Raw genomic sequence first — 21,344 nt, forward strand, 5'->3', positions numbered from 1 at the left:
CCATATAGTGTAGTACTTATGTGCAATAATTTATTCAGCATGTATCATAATAAAATACACTCACAATATATAAAAGGTTTAAAAGCTTATCTGTTAATCCTGTGGACATAGGATACTGCTACACGATATAGATCACTGGGATGTATAAGAAGTAAACACCAATGGGCTCCACACAGAAGTTCTCCATGGGGTAACTTTTCAGGGATCAGGTAGACAGTCCAGCCTTATGTATACCAGGAATAGTATATGTAGAACAGCCTCGTATATACCGGTATATAAAACCTGTACATAAGACGCAACTGTCCTTTCAAGTGCCTCCATATACAAACACCTAGCTGATATACAGTAACTCCATATGGCATCACATGCAACCAGATAGCCAATATGCCCCATATAACCAAAATGCCTACATATATAAAGTACTCACCACCACTGTGTGGGGTCTAGAATATGGGGGTCCTTATCTGCGCTCCCTTGTTTGTATGTCTGGTGAGATAAAGAGCTGCCATGTAGGATAAAAAAAATAGTAAACCTCTAAAAAATCCAAAGGTATATAAAGGTAAAGTATATAAATAGCAAATAGCAGTAGTAGCAGTTATCTCCTATAAATGATAACTGGTATTTGATAATATATTTGAACCTTCGCATGCTTTGAACTTGTTTTGCTTTATGTGCATTTGTCATACTTTAAGGCCAGTCTGTTATTAATGCTATTTTTCGAGTATTAAAATGTGTCTTTTAGTTTAATACATAAACTTGAATATTAAGACCTACTATAAAAAAAAACATATACCTACATTTGATGCACTTAGGAGGTTTCTACTGTATTACTGCGCGGGCTCTGTTCCTCGGATGCAGCAGTGGCGGTAGGTGTGATTGTTCAGAGGAGGGATTAGGAAGGTCCTGGAAGAAAATGCCAGGAAAGAAGAAACTGACAAAAATGACAGAGATAAATCCAATAAAACATATATGTTTATTAATATACTTCTATTATAAAATAAAATCAAAAATGTAATTAAAACAATTAAAAGTAAGTAGATGCCACTATTATATTAAATACTATAAATAGCCTCAGCATCACACCACCAATATATCCCACCCACCTTTAAATGATTAACTACCATCCACCTTACATTAAGAGCTCCCCCCACGCACCCCACACACTTATCTTCTCTATCCAGCGGTGTTTTGGAGAGGCAGACTCTTCTCTCTGCTCTCATGCTGGCTGCAAATGTTGAACACCGTGCATGATGTCAGCAGGGAAGAGGGGCCAGCCACCACAAAACATTCAGAGCTCAGGTGCTGCTCTCTTCAGGCTAACTAACTTGCTGCTGAGAGTGGCAGAGAGAGGCTGTCTGCACGTGAAGGTGCAGTGTGACAGTTAAATGATCCACTCTGTCACGCTGCTGTGCCTTTCAAGCCCACCCCACACGCATGACAATTCAGCCTGTGCCTTGGAGATCTCCAAATCTCCATCAACAAATGACCGAAATCCGCTCCCCTGTACCACCGACCACCCACTCACACACACACACCAAAGACGTGACGCTGTGTGGTGTTGGGGCAATGTATGTAAACTTCTGCTCTCCTGCTGTGCAAGCTAAGTGCCTGATTGCAGAACATGAAGCAGCTTCATTGGCAATGGGAATTTAGAAGTCCTGGTATGTCATACTGGCCACTAGTTACGCTCCTGATTCTCATGGTCTGTTTAAAATTCACATTGCTGTCATTTAGGATGATATGGGTCATCCCCATCTGATTGCAATATGTGGGCTGGGCACGAATTAAACTGAGAAGATTTCCATGGGTGGAGGATATAACCTTAAAGTTAGTCTTTCACAATTCTGTGTTATATGGGAATCTGATTCAAGACAATAACGAACCATAACTTCTGAATATTTTCCTTCTGTCTGAGCTTACATTTAAAATTAATTTGATAACTCTAAAAATCTCCCCTGCTATAATTTTAATGTTTTCGGCATTGTGCTATTTTGGTCATTTGTTTAACTTTAGGCATGTGCTATCTATTTAAATTAGAGATGGGCGGGTCCGGTTCCCCGAGAACCGAACCCACCCGAACTTTGGGTATCCGAGTACCGAGCTGAGTAGCTTGGTACTCTCCCGCCCGCTCCGAATCCAAATCGAGGCCGAACGTCATTGTGACGTCGTCAGATCTCGTGGCTCGGTTCTCGCGATACTTCAAGATTATAAATACACGCCTCCACAGCAATCCATCGCCATTTGACAGAGGGAGAGAGCAGGGTGTAGTCACAGGCTGATTAGAGCAGGGACAGAGAATACAATATTCTTATTCCAATTGCTGTAACAAAAATCGCTAGAGAAGAGAGGAGGATAGAGGTTTATTTTATTTTTGTAATTTTTAGCACTCCCCTGTGCTTTTGGGGTGTCCCCCATAATTGTGCATAAATATTTCTGGCTGTCAAAAGTTATATCTGTCAGCAGTATCTACCAAATAATTTTTAGCACTCCTCAGTGCTTTTGGAGTGTCCCCCATAATTGTGCATAAATATTTCTGGCTGTCAAAAGTCATATCTGTCAGCAGTATCTACCAAATAATTTTTAGCACTCCCCTGTGCTTTTGGGGTGTCCCCCATAATTGTGCATAAATATTTCTGGCTGTCAAAAGTCATATCTCTCAGCAGTATCTACCAAATCATTTTTAGCACTCTCCAGTGCTTTTGGGGTGTCCCCCATAATTGTGCATAAATATTTCTGGCTGTCAAAAGTCATATCTGTCAGCAGTATCTACCAAATAATTTTTAGCACTCCTCAGTGCTTTTGGGGTGTCCCCCATAATTGTGCATAAATATTTCTGGCTGTCAAAAGTCATATCTGTCAGCAGTATCTTACCAAATAATTTTTACCACTATACGTGCTTTGCGCTCAGAATGGATTTAAAGCAGTCCACATATGATCAGAATGAGCAACCAGGTTCTGTCACCAGTCCTGATGTTAGCGTTCCCAGTACGTCATCTCTGCAAGGCGATGTCGAAGTACAGAGTGTTTCGAAATCAGTACAAAAAACAAAATCAAAATTTTTTTTTACTGTGTTGAAGCGAAAAAGAAGTGTTACTGAGCAAAAGTTAAGTGCCGATAAAAAAAAAAATTGCCAACATGCCATTCTACACACGAAAGAGGGAATGAGGCCTTCACCTTTGGCTATTAGTGGCGGATCCCAAAAAGTTACCGAGCCTACAATTGGTGCACAACTACTGTTACGCGTCAAAGCCGAGCTGCAAGATAACAGTAAGGCATTAGAGGATGATGTTTGCTCTGATTTACAAATGACACCAATCCCTGTGGAGAGTCCATCCAACAGTGGGATGTCTAATCGTAAGCATTCTGCTGATGTGTGCCTTAATAGCCTGAGTGTAGCCGGTGATACAAAAATTGAGGATGCCACTTTGGAATTAGAAGAGGATGAGGGGGAGATTTGTGTAGGCGACGAGGGCGCTAATGAGGATGTTGATGAGGATGCGGTTGTTTGTGTAAGTCCTGCACCAGTGGCAGCAGTTCTGGCACGTGACAAGAAAAAGGCCATTGTCATGCCTGGGCATAAAACAAAAAAATCCACTTCTTATGTGTGGAATTATTTCTACCCCAATCCAGACAACAATTGTATAGCCATTTGTAGTGTATGTCAAGCCACAGTCAGTCGAGGGAGGGACCTTAACCATCTTGGAACCTCGTCTATGTTACGCCATTTAACGAGAGTTCATGGCAAAGTGTTGGGAAAAGCTGAAAGTTCTTCCCAAAAAATTACAAGCACTCCATCATCAGCTAAGACCCTCCGCTCACCGACATCCCGACGGCTACAAAATACACCCACCACACCATCCTCATCAATATCCTCAGTAGCGTTCAGAGTTAACCCGGCATCCCACTTAAGGCTGGATGACTCCTGCACTTTTATTGATTCCTCTGAAGAAAGCGTTAGTCCCACTGCTGCTGCTGTTGCTGCTGCTGGGGGTGAATCGTCATCCCAGGGGCAGGTCAAGAAAATGAGCAGTCCTACATTTCAGCAATTAACTGTGAAACAATCATTTGCGAGTGGAAGCAAATATGACAGCAGACGCCAAGCGAATCACAGACGGCATGGCTGCAATGTTAGTGTTAGATCTGCGTCCAATCTCCACAATAAACGCATCTGGTTTTTCACAGTTAATTGAGGTTTTGTGTTCGTGTTACAGAATTCCATCGTGACACCATTTCTCCCGTAAAGCAATTCCACAACTATACCAAAAAGTGTGTAAAAATGTAGAGATTGCGCTGAAAAATGCCATTCTGCCCACTGTCCACTTAACCACAGATATGTGGACAAGTGGAAGTGGCCAAACCAAAGACTATATGACTGTGACAGTCCACTGGGTTGGTCATTCACCTTCACCAGCAGGAACAGCAGCAGCATGTACACCACAACGTAACATTTGTCACAGGCAGGCCACTCTTTGTATCACCGGCTTCACTAACAGGCATACAGCTGACAATTTGTTACGCAAACTGAGAGATGTGATTAATGCATGGCTTATACCACTTGGACTCTCCCCAGGGTATGTCATTTCTGATAACGCCAACAATATAGTGCGAGCATTACAGCTGGGTGATTTTTAACACATTCCCTGTTTTGCTCACACCATCCACTTGGTGGTGCAGAGCTTCCTACGAAATAACCGTGAGGTGCAGGGGATGCTTTCGGTGGCCCGTAAAATTTCAGGCCATTTCAGGCATTCAGCCACAGCATGTAGGAGATTACAGCAGCTCCAAGAGCAGTTTAACTTGCCCTGCCACCAACTTAAGCAAGAGGTAGTAACTAGGTGGAATTCCACCCTGTACATGCTTCAGAGGATGGAGGAACAGCACAAAGCCATCCAATCATATTGCACAAGCCATGACATTGGGAAAGGAGGGGGGATGTATTTCACTCTTACACAGTGGGGAATCTTTTCAGTGCTGTGCAAGGTGCTGAAACCATTTGAAGTTGTGACGTGTGAGGGGAGTGCAGACTCTGCTAGTTTGAGCCAAGTCATTCCTTTAATTAGACTATTGGAAAAGCAGCTTGAGAAAATGAAGGAGGAGCTGAAAGCAAGCAATTCAGCAAAGTATGTTGGCCTTGTCGATCAAGTACTTCATTCGCTTCACAATGATCCTCGAGTTATTAAGATCTTAAACTCGGATCAGTACATTTTGGCCACTGTGCTTGATCCAAGGTTTAAAACCTACATTGAGTCTTTACTTGTAAATGAGCGAGATGTGAACTTTTGCACGGAGCTATTGCTCAGCAAGTTGACCGCTGAACTGGGCCTCGGCTTGACGACGTGTCCTCCTTCACTTTCTCAAGCTGCTGCTGCTCATAAAAAATTACATTTCCCAAAAAGAAGCAGGGAAGACGCAAGGGGCAGACCAGAACAATTTAACATCTGGGCTGGTTTGAATGGTTTTTCAAGAAAATGTGTCACTTTGCCCATAACTCCATCCAATACGAGTATAAACATGTAAAGGATGGTGAAGGATTACTTTCAAGAGGTAGTTGATATGGAAATGTCAGACAGTCCCTTTCCTTACTGGGAAGAAAGCAGGCCATTTGGAAACCCATGTACAAACTTGCTTTGCAATACTTAAGCTGCCCACGCTCCAGTGTATACTCTAAACGAGTGTTCAGCACAGCAGGGAACTTAGTCAGTGATCGCCGTAGAAGGTCACTTCCCAAAAATGTGGAGAAAATGATGTTTAAAAAAATGAACTACATCTTCCACGAGGAAGGCCTTCACCATCCAAGACATCCAAGCACTGACTGTTCTCTAATGACGGATTCAAGCGGCGATGAATTGATAGTCTGTGATGATGACGTACACACTGATAAGGGTGAGGATGAAGCTGAAGATGATGACGATAACATCTTTTTAAAACTTTCTATGTAAGTGTAGGGTGCAATCTACCCTGAAAGAGGAAAGGGACTTGTGGTATTTCCATATCACGTACCGTCTTGAAAGGCTGCTGTTTGGGCAATTTATCCTTAAGGGTAGGGTGTCATAGACAGAGTGACCCTAAACTGGCTTTGTCCATTTCTCTTAATATTGTACAGTCTAATACGGCTGAATTTTTTTGGATTTTCGACAAGTGGAGGGGGGCCTAGAGAGCCTGAAACGAAAATGGCTTTGTCCATTTCAATTAATATTGTACAGTCTATAACGGCTGAATTTTTAGTTTTTTTTAAACAAGTGGAGGGGGCCTATAGAGACAGAAAGCAAACTGCCTTTTTCCATTTATTTACATATTTAACTATAAGTGTAGGGTGTTATATACATCCAAAGACGATGGCTGCATTGCCAATATGCATAGATGGAGAGGATGACAATCTGTTTTGTGTGTAGAATAAATGAAGGCCTACCTACCAGGAATTAAACTGTTTTTTGGATGATTTATTACCTCTACAATTAGATTACTTACTCTATGAAACAGTTGGAGCACTAAATTGGGTTATTTTAAGCCCAAAAACATTGATTTTCCAACAAAATAGCAAAACAAAACCAAAACCAAAACACGCAATGGCGGTTTTGCAAAACCAAAACCAAAACACGACGGTAATCCAGATCCAAAACCGTATCCAAAACCAAAACACGGGGGTCAGTGACCATCTCTAATTTGAATATTGTTCAGTAATGCAAAGAACAAAGCTGATACACTCCTTGTATCTCACAGAGCAAATAGGGAACATATAGGGGTCATTGTCATGTGTTCTATAGCTTTTCCTCTATTGCAGTGTAGTTTAGCAGTTTATCTGGTTAAGTGTATATTCTTATTTTTATTTTACCTTGTTTAGCTCATTTCCAATGAAAAGTCTATGATCAGTTAGAACTCTGCTTGCCACTGTTAGATGATATGTGCTATTCACAGGGTATGTACACAGAGGTACATATTTCCCCACTAAGCTGGGCCTTCACCTAGCTAGTCATACAGTGTCAGTTGCTGAGGCACCCACCATTACTAGAATATGCCAAAATCACTTTTTCAATTGTCCAGGCAAATGTGCATGACTAATTTACATGTGGACTCTATAATTCTCAAAAAAATGACAACACCCAACTTGGATGTCCACCATGACCCGAAAGTCCTTGAGGGAGGACAGCAGTGTATGCATTGTTTTGCCATTGACTGAATGGTCTGACTGATTGATGATGGACACATTTTAAGTTAACAAAGCAAGCAGGGAGCCTGCTATGTATGTAAATTTTAGCTACTTCTTTCATCCTTCTTTCATTACTTATCACCATGTTTTATTTCTCTTTGAAATTTTATTTTTAATACAAAATGTATGATTATTTATGTGTTGATATTTGTCTGATTCAAATGTTGTCTATGTTTCTGTCAAAAGTCCATATCCGTACATGTTTCTCCATTATATCATAGAAAACACGTAAGTTAAGGTATTTTTCGATCGGCTTAGTGTCCTGTAAGTATTTATTTGAAGAAAATGAAATTGACATTGAATATCACAAATAGGAATGTATGCAGTTACCACCAAAGAGACCCAGAGCAGCCTGTATTGATGGGCATGACTGAATTTCTGCCCGTTATTATTTAATTGCTGCTCATTGATGTAGTGTAGATTAATAGTTCACTGACTTTCACTTTGTTCTTCATATGGGATGGTTTTGCATGCTAGGCATACTCCATGTGTTTGACCTACAGCACATTTAATTACCATATCTCTCTGCAGCTGTCACGTAACAGATCTTAATCACTGACCATGACTATCCAAATTTTTGGGTGTTTGAACTGATCATTTTGTCGAATGCAACCATATCTAGATATTTGCATTTTGTGCATTTGCATCCACTTACACCAGGGGAGGTGGACAGGGATGGGCAAGCGTAAGGGGAGTGCAGTAAGGGCATGTTCATGCAAGTGAATATGATTAGACGTGGATGCATCTTCAGATACGCCTCTTAGGAGATGTATCTCTTGTGAGTATTGTAGGACTGGTGCAAAGTTATGCAATGATGATGATGTCCATCAGTTGCACTATCCAGCTGCTCTGATTGGCTGTTTGTGTATTGAGCTCTCCAAGTCATAGTACCATTCATTAATATTGAGGCTATATTATTTTAAAATGCAGCCGTCTATTCGCATTGTTTATTTATTTATTTACATTTGGACTACTGCAGAAAACGGATTCTCATTGGATTCTTAAAGGGGGTTAACAACAAATGTAGAGGGGTGTTTTGTATTTAGTTATATTTTGTATGTAAAGTCCAACTTTTGCACTTATTAATAGCAGTTAGGACACTATTCTCTCTTGTATATATTACACTTCATTACATTGTTATGTTGTGTACAAATAGGGTAATGTAACTTAAGCATTTAGTGCTAGTAACACTGTGTAGCTGCATCTCTGCACCATTGTTAGATGTAAGTGTACACACTTGTCCAGCGTACCCCAGCTGCAAATAATACTATTCTTGAGTTGTATGCTTCTTGAGATATTTCCAACTCAACATTCACATATAAGTACGTTTCTAAGTAAGATTTTTCGTTTTTTTCTGCATTCTTGTTTTCCTTCGTACATTCATTCGGTGCACAAATGCATTCAACTCTAAATGAAGCCTATTGAGTTTGTTTAATTATATTGTTTACCCTGTGCATTGATCAGGAAGCTTTACCTGGGTACCACTGATTAAACGGTGAAGCGATTACCACTGGATTAAACAACTTTGTGTTAGCTATGCCAGCATTTTTGTTCATGCTTTTATAAATACTGTCAAAATGATCCTAATGCCATGATATACTAATTAGGATACAGTGCAGTGACCTACAGATATAACAACCTCACTTAATTACTACTTACTAAGCTAATAATTCCTTACTTGTTACATATGTTGATAAATGTCTTTGTTAGGTTCTATATTCTTCTCATTGCCATTCTGTTGCATGGAATACTTGTAGAGAGCGTAACTTTACTCTAGAAAATGAAGTTTCATTCCACTTATAAAATGAATGTGGATGTTCAGATGTTCAGCAAAACATTTATAGTTTCAGCTTTAGTCAGCAGGTTTGACATTCTCCTTGCAAAGCCTTTTTTATTTCCCATATAGCCATTCTCAACTATATTTATCGCAGTGTTCAGATCTGATGCATTAATTTAATAGTCTATGTGGACACTGATGAAACATCCAATTTCATATGGTTCATCATTGTATTTTTAATTAGTATATTAGTCCATTATAGTATCATATTTATCAGTTTAACTGTCTTTTTCCCATACCTTTTTTTTCTTGCTGAAATTATCACATTTTTTACTCTGCATCATCACTGTTCTCTTTCATCAGAAAATGCCTTTCCTTCTTCATTCCTGATGTGAATCTATGTAGTTAATATACAATATATTACATGGTGGAAGAATGCAATATGTTTTTACTGTATATTCATTAAATTGCGAGAGCTTTAAACTGGCAAACAATTAATAATTATTCTTATTTTATGTGTTTTTTTATTTTGCTTTTATGCAGACATTATGTGCATGCCAAATGCTAGTGCAACATTATTCAGTGTATGTTCTATGTGACCACATGTCAATTTATTTGGGGATAAATTAAGTTTTCAAACTTGCTTAAAGTTTGAATTTAAACAAATAAAATAATGGAATCATGATCACCAGCTGGAGCTCTGTGATACAACACATATTTTATTTTTACTGACAGAAATGTAAGAAGTTTGAAATATAGCTTCACCAAGCCTTATGCTATATGGTTTTTTTTCACATAAAGCTTTTTCATGTTGCTAGGTTCAAGGTCTAATGCTAGACAAAGCAGATCCATAACGTTGACGGTGCCAGAGCAGCAAAGAGTGACCCATCATCGTTCACGCTCCGTATCTCCTCACCGTGTGGATGATCAGGGCAGGACCCGCTCACGTTTACCAAATGTGCCATTACAGAGGTATGTTGTGTCATCGGCAATATTAATAGACAGGAGGAGGTGGTGGGAGCAGGGCCAGATTAAGGGAATGGAGGCCCCTGGGCTAAGGGGGCCTCCATTCCCCCGTGAGGGCCCCCCCCGTGATCCGAGCTGCCCGCACCTTCCCCCCCGTGATCCGAGCTGCCCCCCCCCCGTGATCCAAGCCGCCCACGCCCCCGCCCCCCTCCCCCCGGTACTTACCTCCTTCTCCGGCGCGCTGTATGCTCTTTACTGAGGAGATCTTGTGAGAGTGAGACTCGCGAGATCTCCTCAGTAAGGAGACTACAGCGCGCCGGAGAAGGACCGCAGTGAAAGTGCTCAGCAGCACTGATCCCCCGACCGATCAATACTGCTGCTGAGCACTTTCAAGGGCCCCCTGGATGCCATAGGCCCCTTGGCTGTAGCCCAGTTAGCCCTATGGTTAATCCGGCCCTGGGTGGGAGCAACAAAAGTTTGCACCAAGGGTTCATTTGCAGTGCAGACTGAGTCTGCTTACTCTTTATCATTGAAAAGCGCTTACTGCATAATAATACCTAATTTCTGTGAGTAGAATTGTATCTTCAGCTAGAGTGCATGAGCAGCGCAGAGGTAAGGTTACAAAGAAACTAGAATCGTAGCTCTGAAATTGCTTGCATGTGAGTACAGCAGAGAGTTATTCACAGTGTTATGTTTAACATCATTTAATTATTTATACTGTTTTACATAGTACAGTAGATGATTATTTCTTGTTTGAGAAATTAAATTTTTGTCAGGCCCTATCAGAAGTACAAGTCCACTTTATATTAATGTAATATTTTCCCTTTCAATTTTTGTTTTTCGTTTTAAGCAAGCATTAGTTTTTATTTTTCATGTCCAAACATGTAGGAGTCTAGATGAAATTCATCAAATGAGACGATCACGCTCTCCAACAAGACACCATGATGCCTCCCACAGTCCAGTAATTCACAGGTCCAGGGACTCAGACAGTCAGTATTTATCTGATCAAGAAAGGTACGTTTACATGACAAAGTAAGGGGAAGTATTTGCAGGACTTTCTAATGGAATTGTAGTAAATTGTAATGGTCAGCATCAGATCGATGCATTGTGGGAGAATGGAATCCCAAAGCAGCAACTAATATGAATGGAAAGGATGGTTAGGTTGGGAGATTAAGCAGAGGAGAGTTATGATCAATGGACATAGGAAGAACCAGATTATAGTCAGACAGTTCAAGGTCAGGAGTCTGCGGCAGGTGGTCATATAGCTAAGGGTCAAAACCAAGATGGAGTGTCAGGCAGGGGTCAATACCAGGAGTAACATGAAAATTTAAACAGGACACAGACACTCAGGCAATGCTGAGACAGGAATAACACAAGATTAGGACCTGTCACTAAAAAACATCACTGGAGAACCAAGTTTTTGTTCTTTGGGCATATAACAGCCATCTTGTCCTGGACAGCCATTTTGCACTCAGATGCCCCAGATCTTTGAATAACATGAGAAACATTGGACCACCAGTAGGGCAAACTACTGGGTGGCAGAACCAGAACAGAGAAACAAGGGAAGGTAGCAACAAAATCAGAACAGGGAGACAATTAGGAAGCAGTCACTTTCCATCACAGACACACCATCTTGGAAGGGGCTATGATTGGGCGGATAGGGTTCAAATAGGTATTAAGTCTGCCCTGGAAAGAAACAACTTCTACTATTTATTGACCTTAAACCCAGTCGTTCAATACTTTTGAGAAATGTTCTATGGGGCCAGTGCCCCTTACACCTCGACCATCATTGCCACTGCTGGCCTAGCCAAAGGATTCCCAGGCCCTTTTACTCATCATCCATGAACATGCATAAACTACTGTATACTGCAGCAGCTGATGCTCACGTCAATAAAACAAGAATACTTAGAAACACATATACAGAAATTCAGAGGGGATCTCTAAAGAAGAACATTGCAAAGCAAAATAAAGGGTAGCGAAGTTCATCATCATCATCAACATTTATTTATATAGCGCCAGCAAATTCCGTAGCGCTTTACAATTGGGAACAAACATTAAAAGGACAATACTGGGTAATACATACAGACAGAGAGGTAAGAGAACCCTGCTCGAAAGCTTACAGTCTATAGGACAATGGGAGTTAGAAACACAGGGGCATGTGCTACATCATATTGCACAATGGACCAGCCAGACTGCAAAGGTAAAAGTACTGAGTGGGCTGTGTGTGTTGCAATGTTGGTCAGAAGGTTGTTGTCTTGTGTTAGCAGTGTAGAGGATGGCAATAGGGTAATCTAGGGAAATTAAGATGATGGTTGAGAAATCTCATAAGCTTGTCTGAAGAGGAGGGTTTTCAGTGAACGCTTGAAGGGTTGAAGACTAGAGGAAAGTCTTATTGTGCGTGGGAGGGAATTCCACAACGTGGGTGCAGCCCGGAAAAAATCCTGTAACCGAGAATGGGAGGATGTGATGAGAGTGGAGGAGAGACGTAGATCTTGTGCAGAATGGAGGTGTCGAGTAGGGAGATATTTCGAGACAAGTGAGGAAATGTATGTCGGTGCAATTTTGTTGATGGCCTTTACCTGTTGAAAGCAGAACAAATACTCAAGTTTATCTGTCTTACATGAGGATGAAGAAAATTAGTTTTGTCTCCTGTGGAGCAATGTGTGCTATGAAATTGGAGTGTTATGAAACAATATTGCTAGATCAAAAGCTCCCACACTTCTTTAGTCTTTGTATTAAGCCAGCAAAACATACTGATATGACTTTATAAAGGGTAAGCTATATTAATGAAACAGTAATAAAGTAACTGTACATTAATACAGTTGAATGCATCAAAAAGGAACCTTTTCTTTTTTTAGCTAGTTCACTAACTAATAACTCTGAATTGTATTCCAGTGAACTTCTTATGCTGCCCAGAGCAAAACGTGGACGAAGTGCCGAGTGCCTACATACTATCAGGTACCGTCAACTTATAAGAACTTCATTTGTTAAATATTGTACATTTACAGCCAAATCTACGACAGATACATCTCATAACCTGATTCCCATAACACAAAAGCACACTTCTCTTTTAACATTCTAAAACACATAGCAAGTAATATTTAATTTTTAATTTTCATTCTTAAATAAACAAGCTTTCAAAATAGTTGCTATTATTATGGGAGATGATATCTGTGCAGCTCCAACCTCTTTTGTTTAGTGTATAATCCTGTAAATGAAATGGAAATTCAATTCATTTTTCAACACTCTCTCTACCAGTGTTTTACAGTTTTCATGTATCTCTTTTTACTTTGGTTTTTAACACTGGAAGTCTTAGACTTGGATTGTTGATTTTTTTGGTGTAGTTGAAGAAGGGTGATAAGAATGAATAGCGGAGCCACTTTACTTGCAGCAAACTTTCTACAACTATTAACAAAAAATAAAAGTACATTAAAATGATACCCTGTATCAGATAACCTAATATATTTCCATTGCAAGTCCTCAAAAGCTTGCACTTTACAAAAATAAGAAATTTAATGGGAATAGAATAAGTAAATTTAAGTTATACCTGTAAATGTTTAAACAAATTTTTTTGTTAACGGGACTCTGACCTCAATATGTTTCTTTAGTTGAGTTCCGTGCAGGAAAGTAAATTTTGAAATACTGTCTGTTTCTTGCCCTAACTTTAGATAAAGGATTTCATTCTTTATCTGTGAATGTACACCTATTTGTCCATCTTGCATATTTCAAGGTTCACACAACCTTCCTGGACTTTGGAAATACCATCATAAAAGCAAGCCACATCTAGTTTATTTATTTATTAGATTAGTGGATGCTGTAGAAAAGGCACTCGGTGTAAACAGTAAAATCATTATGTTAAAGTACAACTTTCTACCACTTTAGTGAATAGGGAGGCGCTCACATGGCTCGCTTAATCCACACATAGCAAGGAATGCTCTTGAGCCATCCAATTCCTCCCATCAAACCATTGCACCCATACTGGTGTCTCCATCTTGGCCTACAAATCCATGCGCTTTCCTGTAAATATAGATACTTTTACAAGGTAGGTGTGCCATGCCACAAAAGAACATTGGTGGTGCAGTTTTACAGTTTTGCTGTTTGTAAATGATCCTTAGTGAGTTTGTTTACACACAGCAGTCACAAGTGGTACTCAATGTGTTGCTTTTGCTCTTCCCCTCGTCCTCCCCTCTAAACAAATATCTAATGAGTGTCACGCTGATCGTAAGGGAAACCCACCTTCTGGTATTGGCACCGCTACTCCAGGAGGTGCAGAGTCTAACTTACCCCTGGTCTTCACCAGGGACCCTCGCAAGGAGGTTTGACTTTCGCGGCAGAGGCACGCAGGTCGCGGCCCTCCCAGGTAGCCACCAGAGAGATGAGGGGTAGTCGTACAAGAGGACGCCGCAGCTCCGTGCATGTGCCGGTGCCTGCCGGACATAGACAACCCCCGTTGCTTAGCAACGGGAGTGAGGAGGTAGAGGAGGAAAGCGCCCGTCCCTTCCTGTAAGTGCGGGGACGTCGCCTGACAATGAGAAAAAAAATATTCCCATCTTTAGTTTAGTTCATGATTGAGATTGGCTGTTTAACTGCACGTTGGGATAGGCACTGTCACAGGATGTACAGACAGCCTTTTGTTTATAGAGTGCACAAGGTTATTCAATCCAGAGTTCCTTTCTCCATGTCTTTCACTGATTTTCTGCTGTTAGTGCCAGTTACCATATGTTTTCAAATTATGTTGGTAAATTGATTTCAAGCTAAAAAGGCAGTCCCCAATTAGTTTATATGTGAGACGTTTATTTATTTCTTGATTTAATTTAACCATACTATACATTTTGACTTTAAGGCCACAAGATCAATTTCATATAGTTATTGAAGGTTTCACATTGTACAGCATTTTCGGTGCGCTTGTTTTCACGGTTCCCAAAATTGTCTGTAAAGTAAAAAACAACACAGGACTCGTAATCTGAGTCCCCCAAATGTATTGCTTAAAGGTACAATTTGTTTGCTTTATATTCATGTTTGTTCTTCTTTGCTACATGTTTTGTATGGGGAGTTTAGGAGGAGTCTAGATTTAAAGTGAACTTGTCAGTAACATTGGAGGCATCCGTTTGTAGGCTGAACCAGTATATTCATGAGTGTCTGCTTCCCAGTCACATTCCTCTGCATATTAGTGCAGGCCACAAAATGGCTGCCCCACTTATGTTGTTGTTGAAATGGCAATTCTGCACTTATCTCTCCTTACTCCCTCAACCACAAGGTCTTGTCATTTTCCCTGTACTGCAAAATCAAAGTAGCTGTCTCCTCAGTAATCAGATAATAGTGTTTTTATAACTGAGAGTGAACTAGAGCAATACATTTCAGCAGCTGAGACATGAGTTGTGCAAGGCTCTTGTAGAGATCCAGCGACACCAAACACACAGAGGTTAGACATCAATAAAACAGAGACCAAATATATTTCATAATATTAATTACAGGATATTAGCCTTTATTTAGAAGCACAAACAGCAATGTTTGATAGTTAATGGTCTAACTGCTGTTTAATTCTCAGTGTTTTAGCAATAAGTTATTTGGGGTAAACACATGGATTTAGTACATATAAAGCATCTTTTGTATTCACAAATTCCAAATAAGGCATAGCCATGTTAGTATGGACGAGTCTGGTGCAGGTTAAACTCATGTTAAGAAATGGGAAATTCGTTACATTACATAAGGTAATTCACATAAGTGCTGATTAAAGTGTTTTAACTCCTCCTGAGTAGCACGATTGCTAGATTTGATGTAGGCAACTATGATTTGGTGTGTGACTTTATTTCTGATGGAGGGAGAAGATATACTCAATCAGAGTCAAGAAGGCTTTTATGCTTCATATATGGAAATGACAGCTTTCGGTTTAGTTATTCCTTGATTAACTGCATTGTTACTAAGTCAGTCTTAGTGCATGTGTAACATGATTCATTTCTCGGTAATTATTAATATCTATTTCAGCAAATTAACATTTTTGTAAAGTTTATACAATATTGAATAAAATTTGTACAGACATATATAAAATGAGCTCTGGTTTACATTTAGGGATATGATGACTTTGTATAGATGCTATGTAGGCCCCATAATTAAACTACGCAGTGAAACTGAATGCGATGTTACTTTTGCCTTAATTGCTGCCCGTTACAAATAAGAAGCATCCTGGTAGTTATTACAGCACACACTGACCATTTGATTTCATGCTTATATCCCTTTATTGTCACTTTTAGAAAAACCTACTGTGCTTGATTGGTCCATTCATTGTGAGAGTTTATAAGCAGTCATCACAAAGTTCCACACACTCATAAAATCATTTGTATTGAAAATGCTTTCCCTCATGAAATACATAATCTAATTTATAATAAAGAATACCATAAACAAATATTATCATTGAAATACTGTATTATACATTTAGTAAGTTTCATGTACAACTCTTTCCATGCATAGTACTGTTTTAGAGGTCTCAGTGAACATACCCCTTTATAATACTGAGTCGGTATGAAAGCATCTACTTTACTATGTCTTGAGAATTTACATCTGCAAGCTATAAGCACATCATGTTGCATTCTATCCTTTATTAATAATTTGACTTCAGAGCACAATATAATATACTTACAAAACAAGCCATACATACTGGTATACATGTAATACGTGGCTCAAACTTACTGTAATATTCAAATCTGGTGTCTTTTAGTTCACATCCATTAAAGTTTAGTATCTGCAGCACATCCACTCCAAATATGCTCCAATGCATCCAGTAAAGGCAATAAGACTATTATATTTCTGTCTACGTATCCTACCTTGCTGAAGTACTATTGCATTCTTTCTTTGTGTTCTCTTGTGTTCTGCATTACACAAGAAATACTGTTAGGCACAGTAAAACTTTGCCACCCAAGATGCCTTTGCTAGAATTTGGTTCTCATTGGAGACTGTACAGGTAAGAACTTTGTTGTGGAGTTAACAGTTATGTGGTCCATGTTTCAGTCAGTATGTTTTTTTTTCCTAGAATAAAACGTTTTTGCAAATTTCTTTCACTGTTTGGAAGGAAATATTGTATTTACTTTATCAGTATACAGTGTCTATGTAGTGTTGTTTTTCTTACATATGCTCTATTGTCCGCTATGTACTGTTTAAACTTCTGGTGTTGTATTATTGTGCTGTAGAACAGGGCTCTTGAACTATTTCTAATATAAAACAGGGAAATCAGTTTACAATGCCCAACATGTGTAAACTGATTATAAACACTTTATTTATTAATATGTATCTACTGAAATGTTAATAAATCTTGAGGCAATTTGAGTCTATTTTAAAGGCTTATCGGTGTGGTGGGTTGAAGAGCCCTGTACTATTTTTCTGAAGTTAATGTCTATGTCTAAGAAAGAACAGCTCATGCTGTATGTGCTTAGATCAACTCATATTATGATTAAAAATAGTATAAGTGTATACAACAAACATCAAGGAAAATAGTCCAGTGGTCACAATCTTAAATACAATTTTATTTTGAGGCATCTGCAATTGTTGAAGCAGCTTCAATAGATTACTTAGTATGGATTGTTTTTGTTGTTATTCAGCCTATTGTAGCTCCCTCTGAGTTACTAGATTATTCATAAACAGATTGAATCACTAGGTTTTACAATACTTTATATAACAAATTGAAATATGGTATATAACATCAAAGTCTTGTGTAACCTCCCCTTTGAACTCATAGCATCAGTTCATATAATGGATCTACAAATATAAGCGATAATAATATATATATATATATATACTATACACGCAAAAAATCCCTTGTAATCCCCACATACATGAATTTGGATTTTTCTCTTTGGAACAAATGCATTCAGTCTGAACTGCACCACCACATTGCAAATAGTCATATCAAATAGTTTTATTTTATAGTCTCTATAAGTACAGTATATCTAAAAAAAAAATTGATTTCAACAACATAAATTATTATATTTTCCTTTCTTTTGACAAATTTTCCATCGTAACATTTACCATTTTTCTTTTTACAGCCAGGTCAGACCATGTGTATTTTTATTTATTTTACTTTGTTACTTACTTCTGTCATTGTTAGTGATTTCACTCTATAAAGGGGGTCAGTATAGAAGTAATTGTAAAACACCTGTGTTCCCGGTCTGGCACTTACACAATAGTGAGTGTCAGTGTGGTATTACACATCCACATACCAGAATCGGTATTTATATATACATCAGATATATAGACTGTGGAGACATTGATAAAGATGTGGACAATGTCCAATGCAGCCAAATAGATTACAATATTGATTTTATTGGGTATAGCACTGTAACCTATAGCAACCAATGTTTCATTTGCGCTGATTTTGTGAACTACACTAGAAAAATTGGAGCATCTGAATGGGTTCTTTGGGTTATAGCACCTTTTCCTGTGCATCAGTTTTATTTAATATCCTCCAAAGTATTTTAAGTAATGCTTATACAATTTGAAGTCTTTATTGCTTCTAGAAATAAAACAGGTTCCTACCGTTCAACTTTCAACTAAACTGCCCGATAAAATAAATTTTAAACAAATAGTAATTCTAAAGTTATTTTATCTGCAAATATATTTTACAATATGTTTAATATTTCCCAGCCAAGTTTAGAGCAAAGATGGGTTAGAGTGTGTGTCTGCAGTTTATTAGCTTCATAACTTAGTGGGTTAATATTAAAAAGGCTACATTCATATTTTTACAAACATGAACGGTCATGATAATTTTACATCTTATGCTAAGAAAACATTACTTTTTATGATTTTATATCTAACATTGTATTCCTTTCTTTGTTTTCTTTTCTATTCCTCTTTCTCTTCTACCGCTGGATGCAATGCACTGGCACTAGTGAACTACAGCCCTCCCTTGACAGGGCTCGAAGTGCTAGTACCAACTGCTTGAGACCAGACACTAGTTTGCATTCACCAGAACGAGAAAGGTATAAAACTGACTTATTCATTCTTCTCATGTGTCGTAGTGATTTTGTTTTGTTTTTTTTCTCTCATGTCATGTCATTTAGTACTTTTTTTTTCTCTTTAAAATCTGTAACATGCTGTGTGTGTTGTAGTTCATAAATGCTTTCTTGTACCATTTCTTCAAACTGAAATGCCCTAAATTGCTAGTAGCCAATATCATTAGTGAAGTGTTGCATTGGTTTATTAATTGCTAAGACAGTAATGCTATACACAGCAGTACTGAATGACCTTGATTCTTGCCAGATTTGCCCACACATAATATGGCAACATTTTGGCTAGATTGGTCAGATGTGGTTGGGACAAACAACTGGATGGGAAAGGTCATTACACCTTCCATTTGACAGATAACTGATGAACTATTGTTGGGACCAGACGTGTTACAATGCTAAGCTTGTTTGTGTCTGGCCAGTTTGGGGATTATCAGCTAGATTGGTTGACTAAATGACACTGTGCATTACAGTTCTTCAGCAAATAAAATAATGTGGTTATGGAACAATTTTTAAAGTGGAACTTCCCAGGATGCTTAGTTCTAGGCAGATAATTATTGTCTTTATACTTTGATATGATAACAGATAAGCTCAAGTCTGTGCACGGAATGCAGTTACCTACAGAGCAGATCTGTTGTTGTATATAATGCCCGTAATACATGGTCCAATCACAGCATCAAGGTCCAATTTGGGAAAACATATAAGTGACTAAATTGGATGAGAGATATCATGTATTGGATGAGCAGCCAGTTCTATTATTTTGCTTCTCTTCGACTGTATTTACCAGCCTGTTCAATAAATGATTCCATCGATGTTGATTGGTTTATTACCAGGCACGAGGGGTGTCCTAAGACCACATTAGCAGCAATGGGGGATAATTGTTCAATGTTGCTGCAGATATTGCTGTGGCAAGCATTATGGCAATGAAATCAAACAAATTTTCCGGACAGAAATATTACTCTTGAAGTTTGTATAGGTTAGTTAATAGCAAAAATCACAAACCAGCCATAGATAGACAGCAACATCTCAGAAATTTTACACACATAGTTGTGATTATCACCACCGTAGCTCTGGTTCTTAACTGTCACAAGTAAAACATGGTTTATAGTAGGTTAATTCCTAGTTGTTTTACATTATTTTTTTTAGGCCACTCGGATATGTTAAGAGGGATGCCTGTTTTTATGGGCATCAATAAGGTTAGGAAAAGAGATTACTGATATAGTGTAGGTACTCTGCAAATAGACATACTTACCCACTCTCCCGGAAGAACAGGCAATTGTCCTGGATCCTACCTACGTCATAGTGAGAGGATAGGGGCCTCAATAGCGTGATTCGTCAATATTTGTGTCATTTTGGCCCCCTGTAATAAAAATATGTCCCCAATTGTAAAGCGCTACGGATTATGTTGGCGCTATATAAATGATAATGATGCTATTGCACTGGGGTGGGGCCAAAATGACACTTTTAGATGTGCCGTACTCCACTCTGCTTTGCACTGCCAATTCAGAAAAAAAAGTTGGTAGGTATGCAAATAGGAGACATAAGAAACAATTGGAAAATAAGGAATTACAGGAGGAGTGTCCGTCTGTGCAGGCAAACAATATTATACTGCACCACTGATATTTAATTATTATTATTATTATTATTATTATTATTATTATTATTTAGTGCCACAAAACTACGCAGTACTTTACAGAGATATTCTGGCTTTATGTTGGTTATAGATTACAAGTAAAGTACATGTTGGTTAATATTGCATGTTTTTAATATTAACTATTCTCCAAAAGAAGGTGGCAGGTTTTAAAAATCAATGTAAATGTTTAATTGCTTTTTAAGCTAGCATTGCCTTAAAGTATGGTAAAGAATTGATACTCAGCACTGAGTTCTTGCTTTTGGTTACATGAGAGTAAATGCCTCTTAAATTACTATAATAGATATCTCTGCAGTATATGCTTAGATTTTCATTTCTGGTTCTATAGGCTCATTTAGTAACATTGTATTTGTATGCATATATTAAAATATTTAAACATCCCATATTTCAAATGCTAAGACACACAAAGATAATACACTGTGTGCATAGCACTCTTCACATCATTTGGTGCAGTGGATTTAATATAGAAGAGGCTCTTGCATTAAAAATGGCCGGATATTTTCAGCGGCCTCGGGATGATAGCTCCACCTTCTTAATAAGAGACCCAATGCATCATCTGCTAATTGTGCTCATTTTTATGCCAACAATATTTTAAAGCCAGTTTTACTTGGAAAACAGGCCCTTCAGTTCTATTTGTACAGTTACTTTATATTTTCTTTATATGTTCAGATAGCCTCGTTGCACATATCAAAGGGCATTTACAATGTACAACCATGTTTTTTAACCATATAAAGCTTTCTCAGTTTTTGT

The 21,344-nt window shown here is 38.6% G+C and overlaps 1 protein-coding gene across 12 annotated transcripts in view; it reads left to right on the top strand.

The window, feature by feature from the left end:
* RIMS1 (regulating synaptic membrane exocytosis 1) overlaps positions 1–21,344 on the top strand; it is a 244,091-nt gene that overhangs the window by 49,633 nt on the left and 173,114 nt on the right. For 11 of the 12 annotated variants that reach the window (XM_075202609.1, XM_075202610.1, XM_075202602.1 and 8 more), the window contains 4 exons: positions 9,803–9,956; positions 10,839–10,964; positions 12,846–12,908; positions 18,830–18,919. In XM_075202609.1, coding sequence (XP_075058710.1) covers positions 9,803–9,956; positions 10,839–10,964; positions 12,846–12,908; positions 18,830–18,919 — 433 coding nt within the window. The remainder of the gene's footprint in view (positions 1–9,802; positions 9,957–10,838; positions 10,965–12,845; positions 12,909–18,829; positions 18,920–21,344) is intronic. The other variant, XM_075202607.1, reaches the window with a different exon arrangement.

The sequence above is a fragment of the Mixophyes fleayi genome, chromosome 3, assembly GCF_038048845.1.
Source record: "Mixophyes fleayi isolate aMixFle1 chromosome 3, aMixFle1.hap1, whole genome shotgun sequence".
In the NCBI taxonomy this organism is placed as follows: Eukaryota; Metazoa; Chordata; class Amphibia; order Anura; family Limnodynastidae; genus Mixophyes; species Mixophyes fleayi.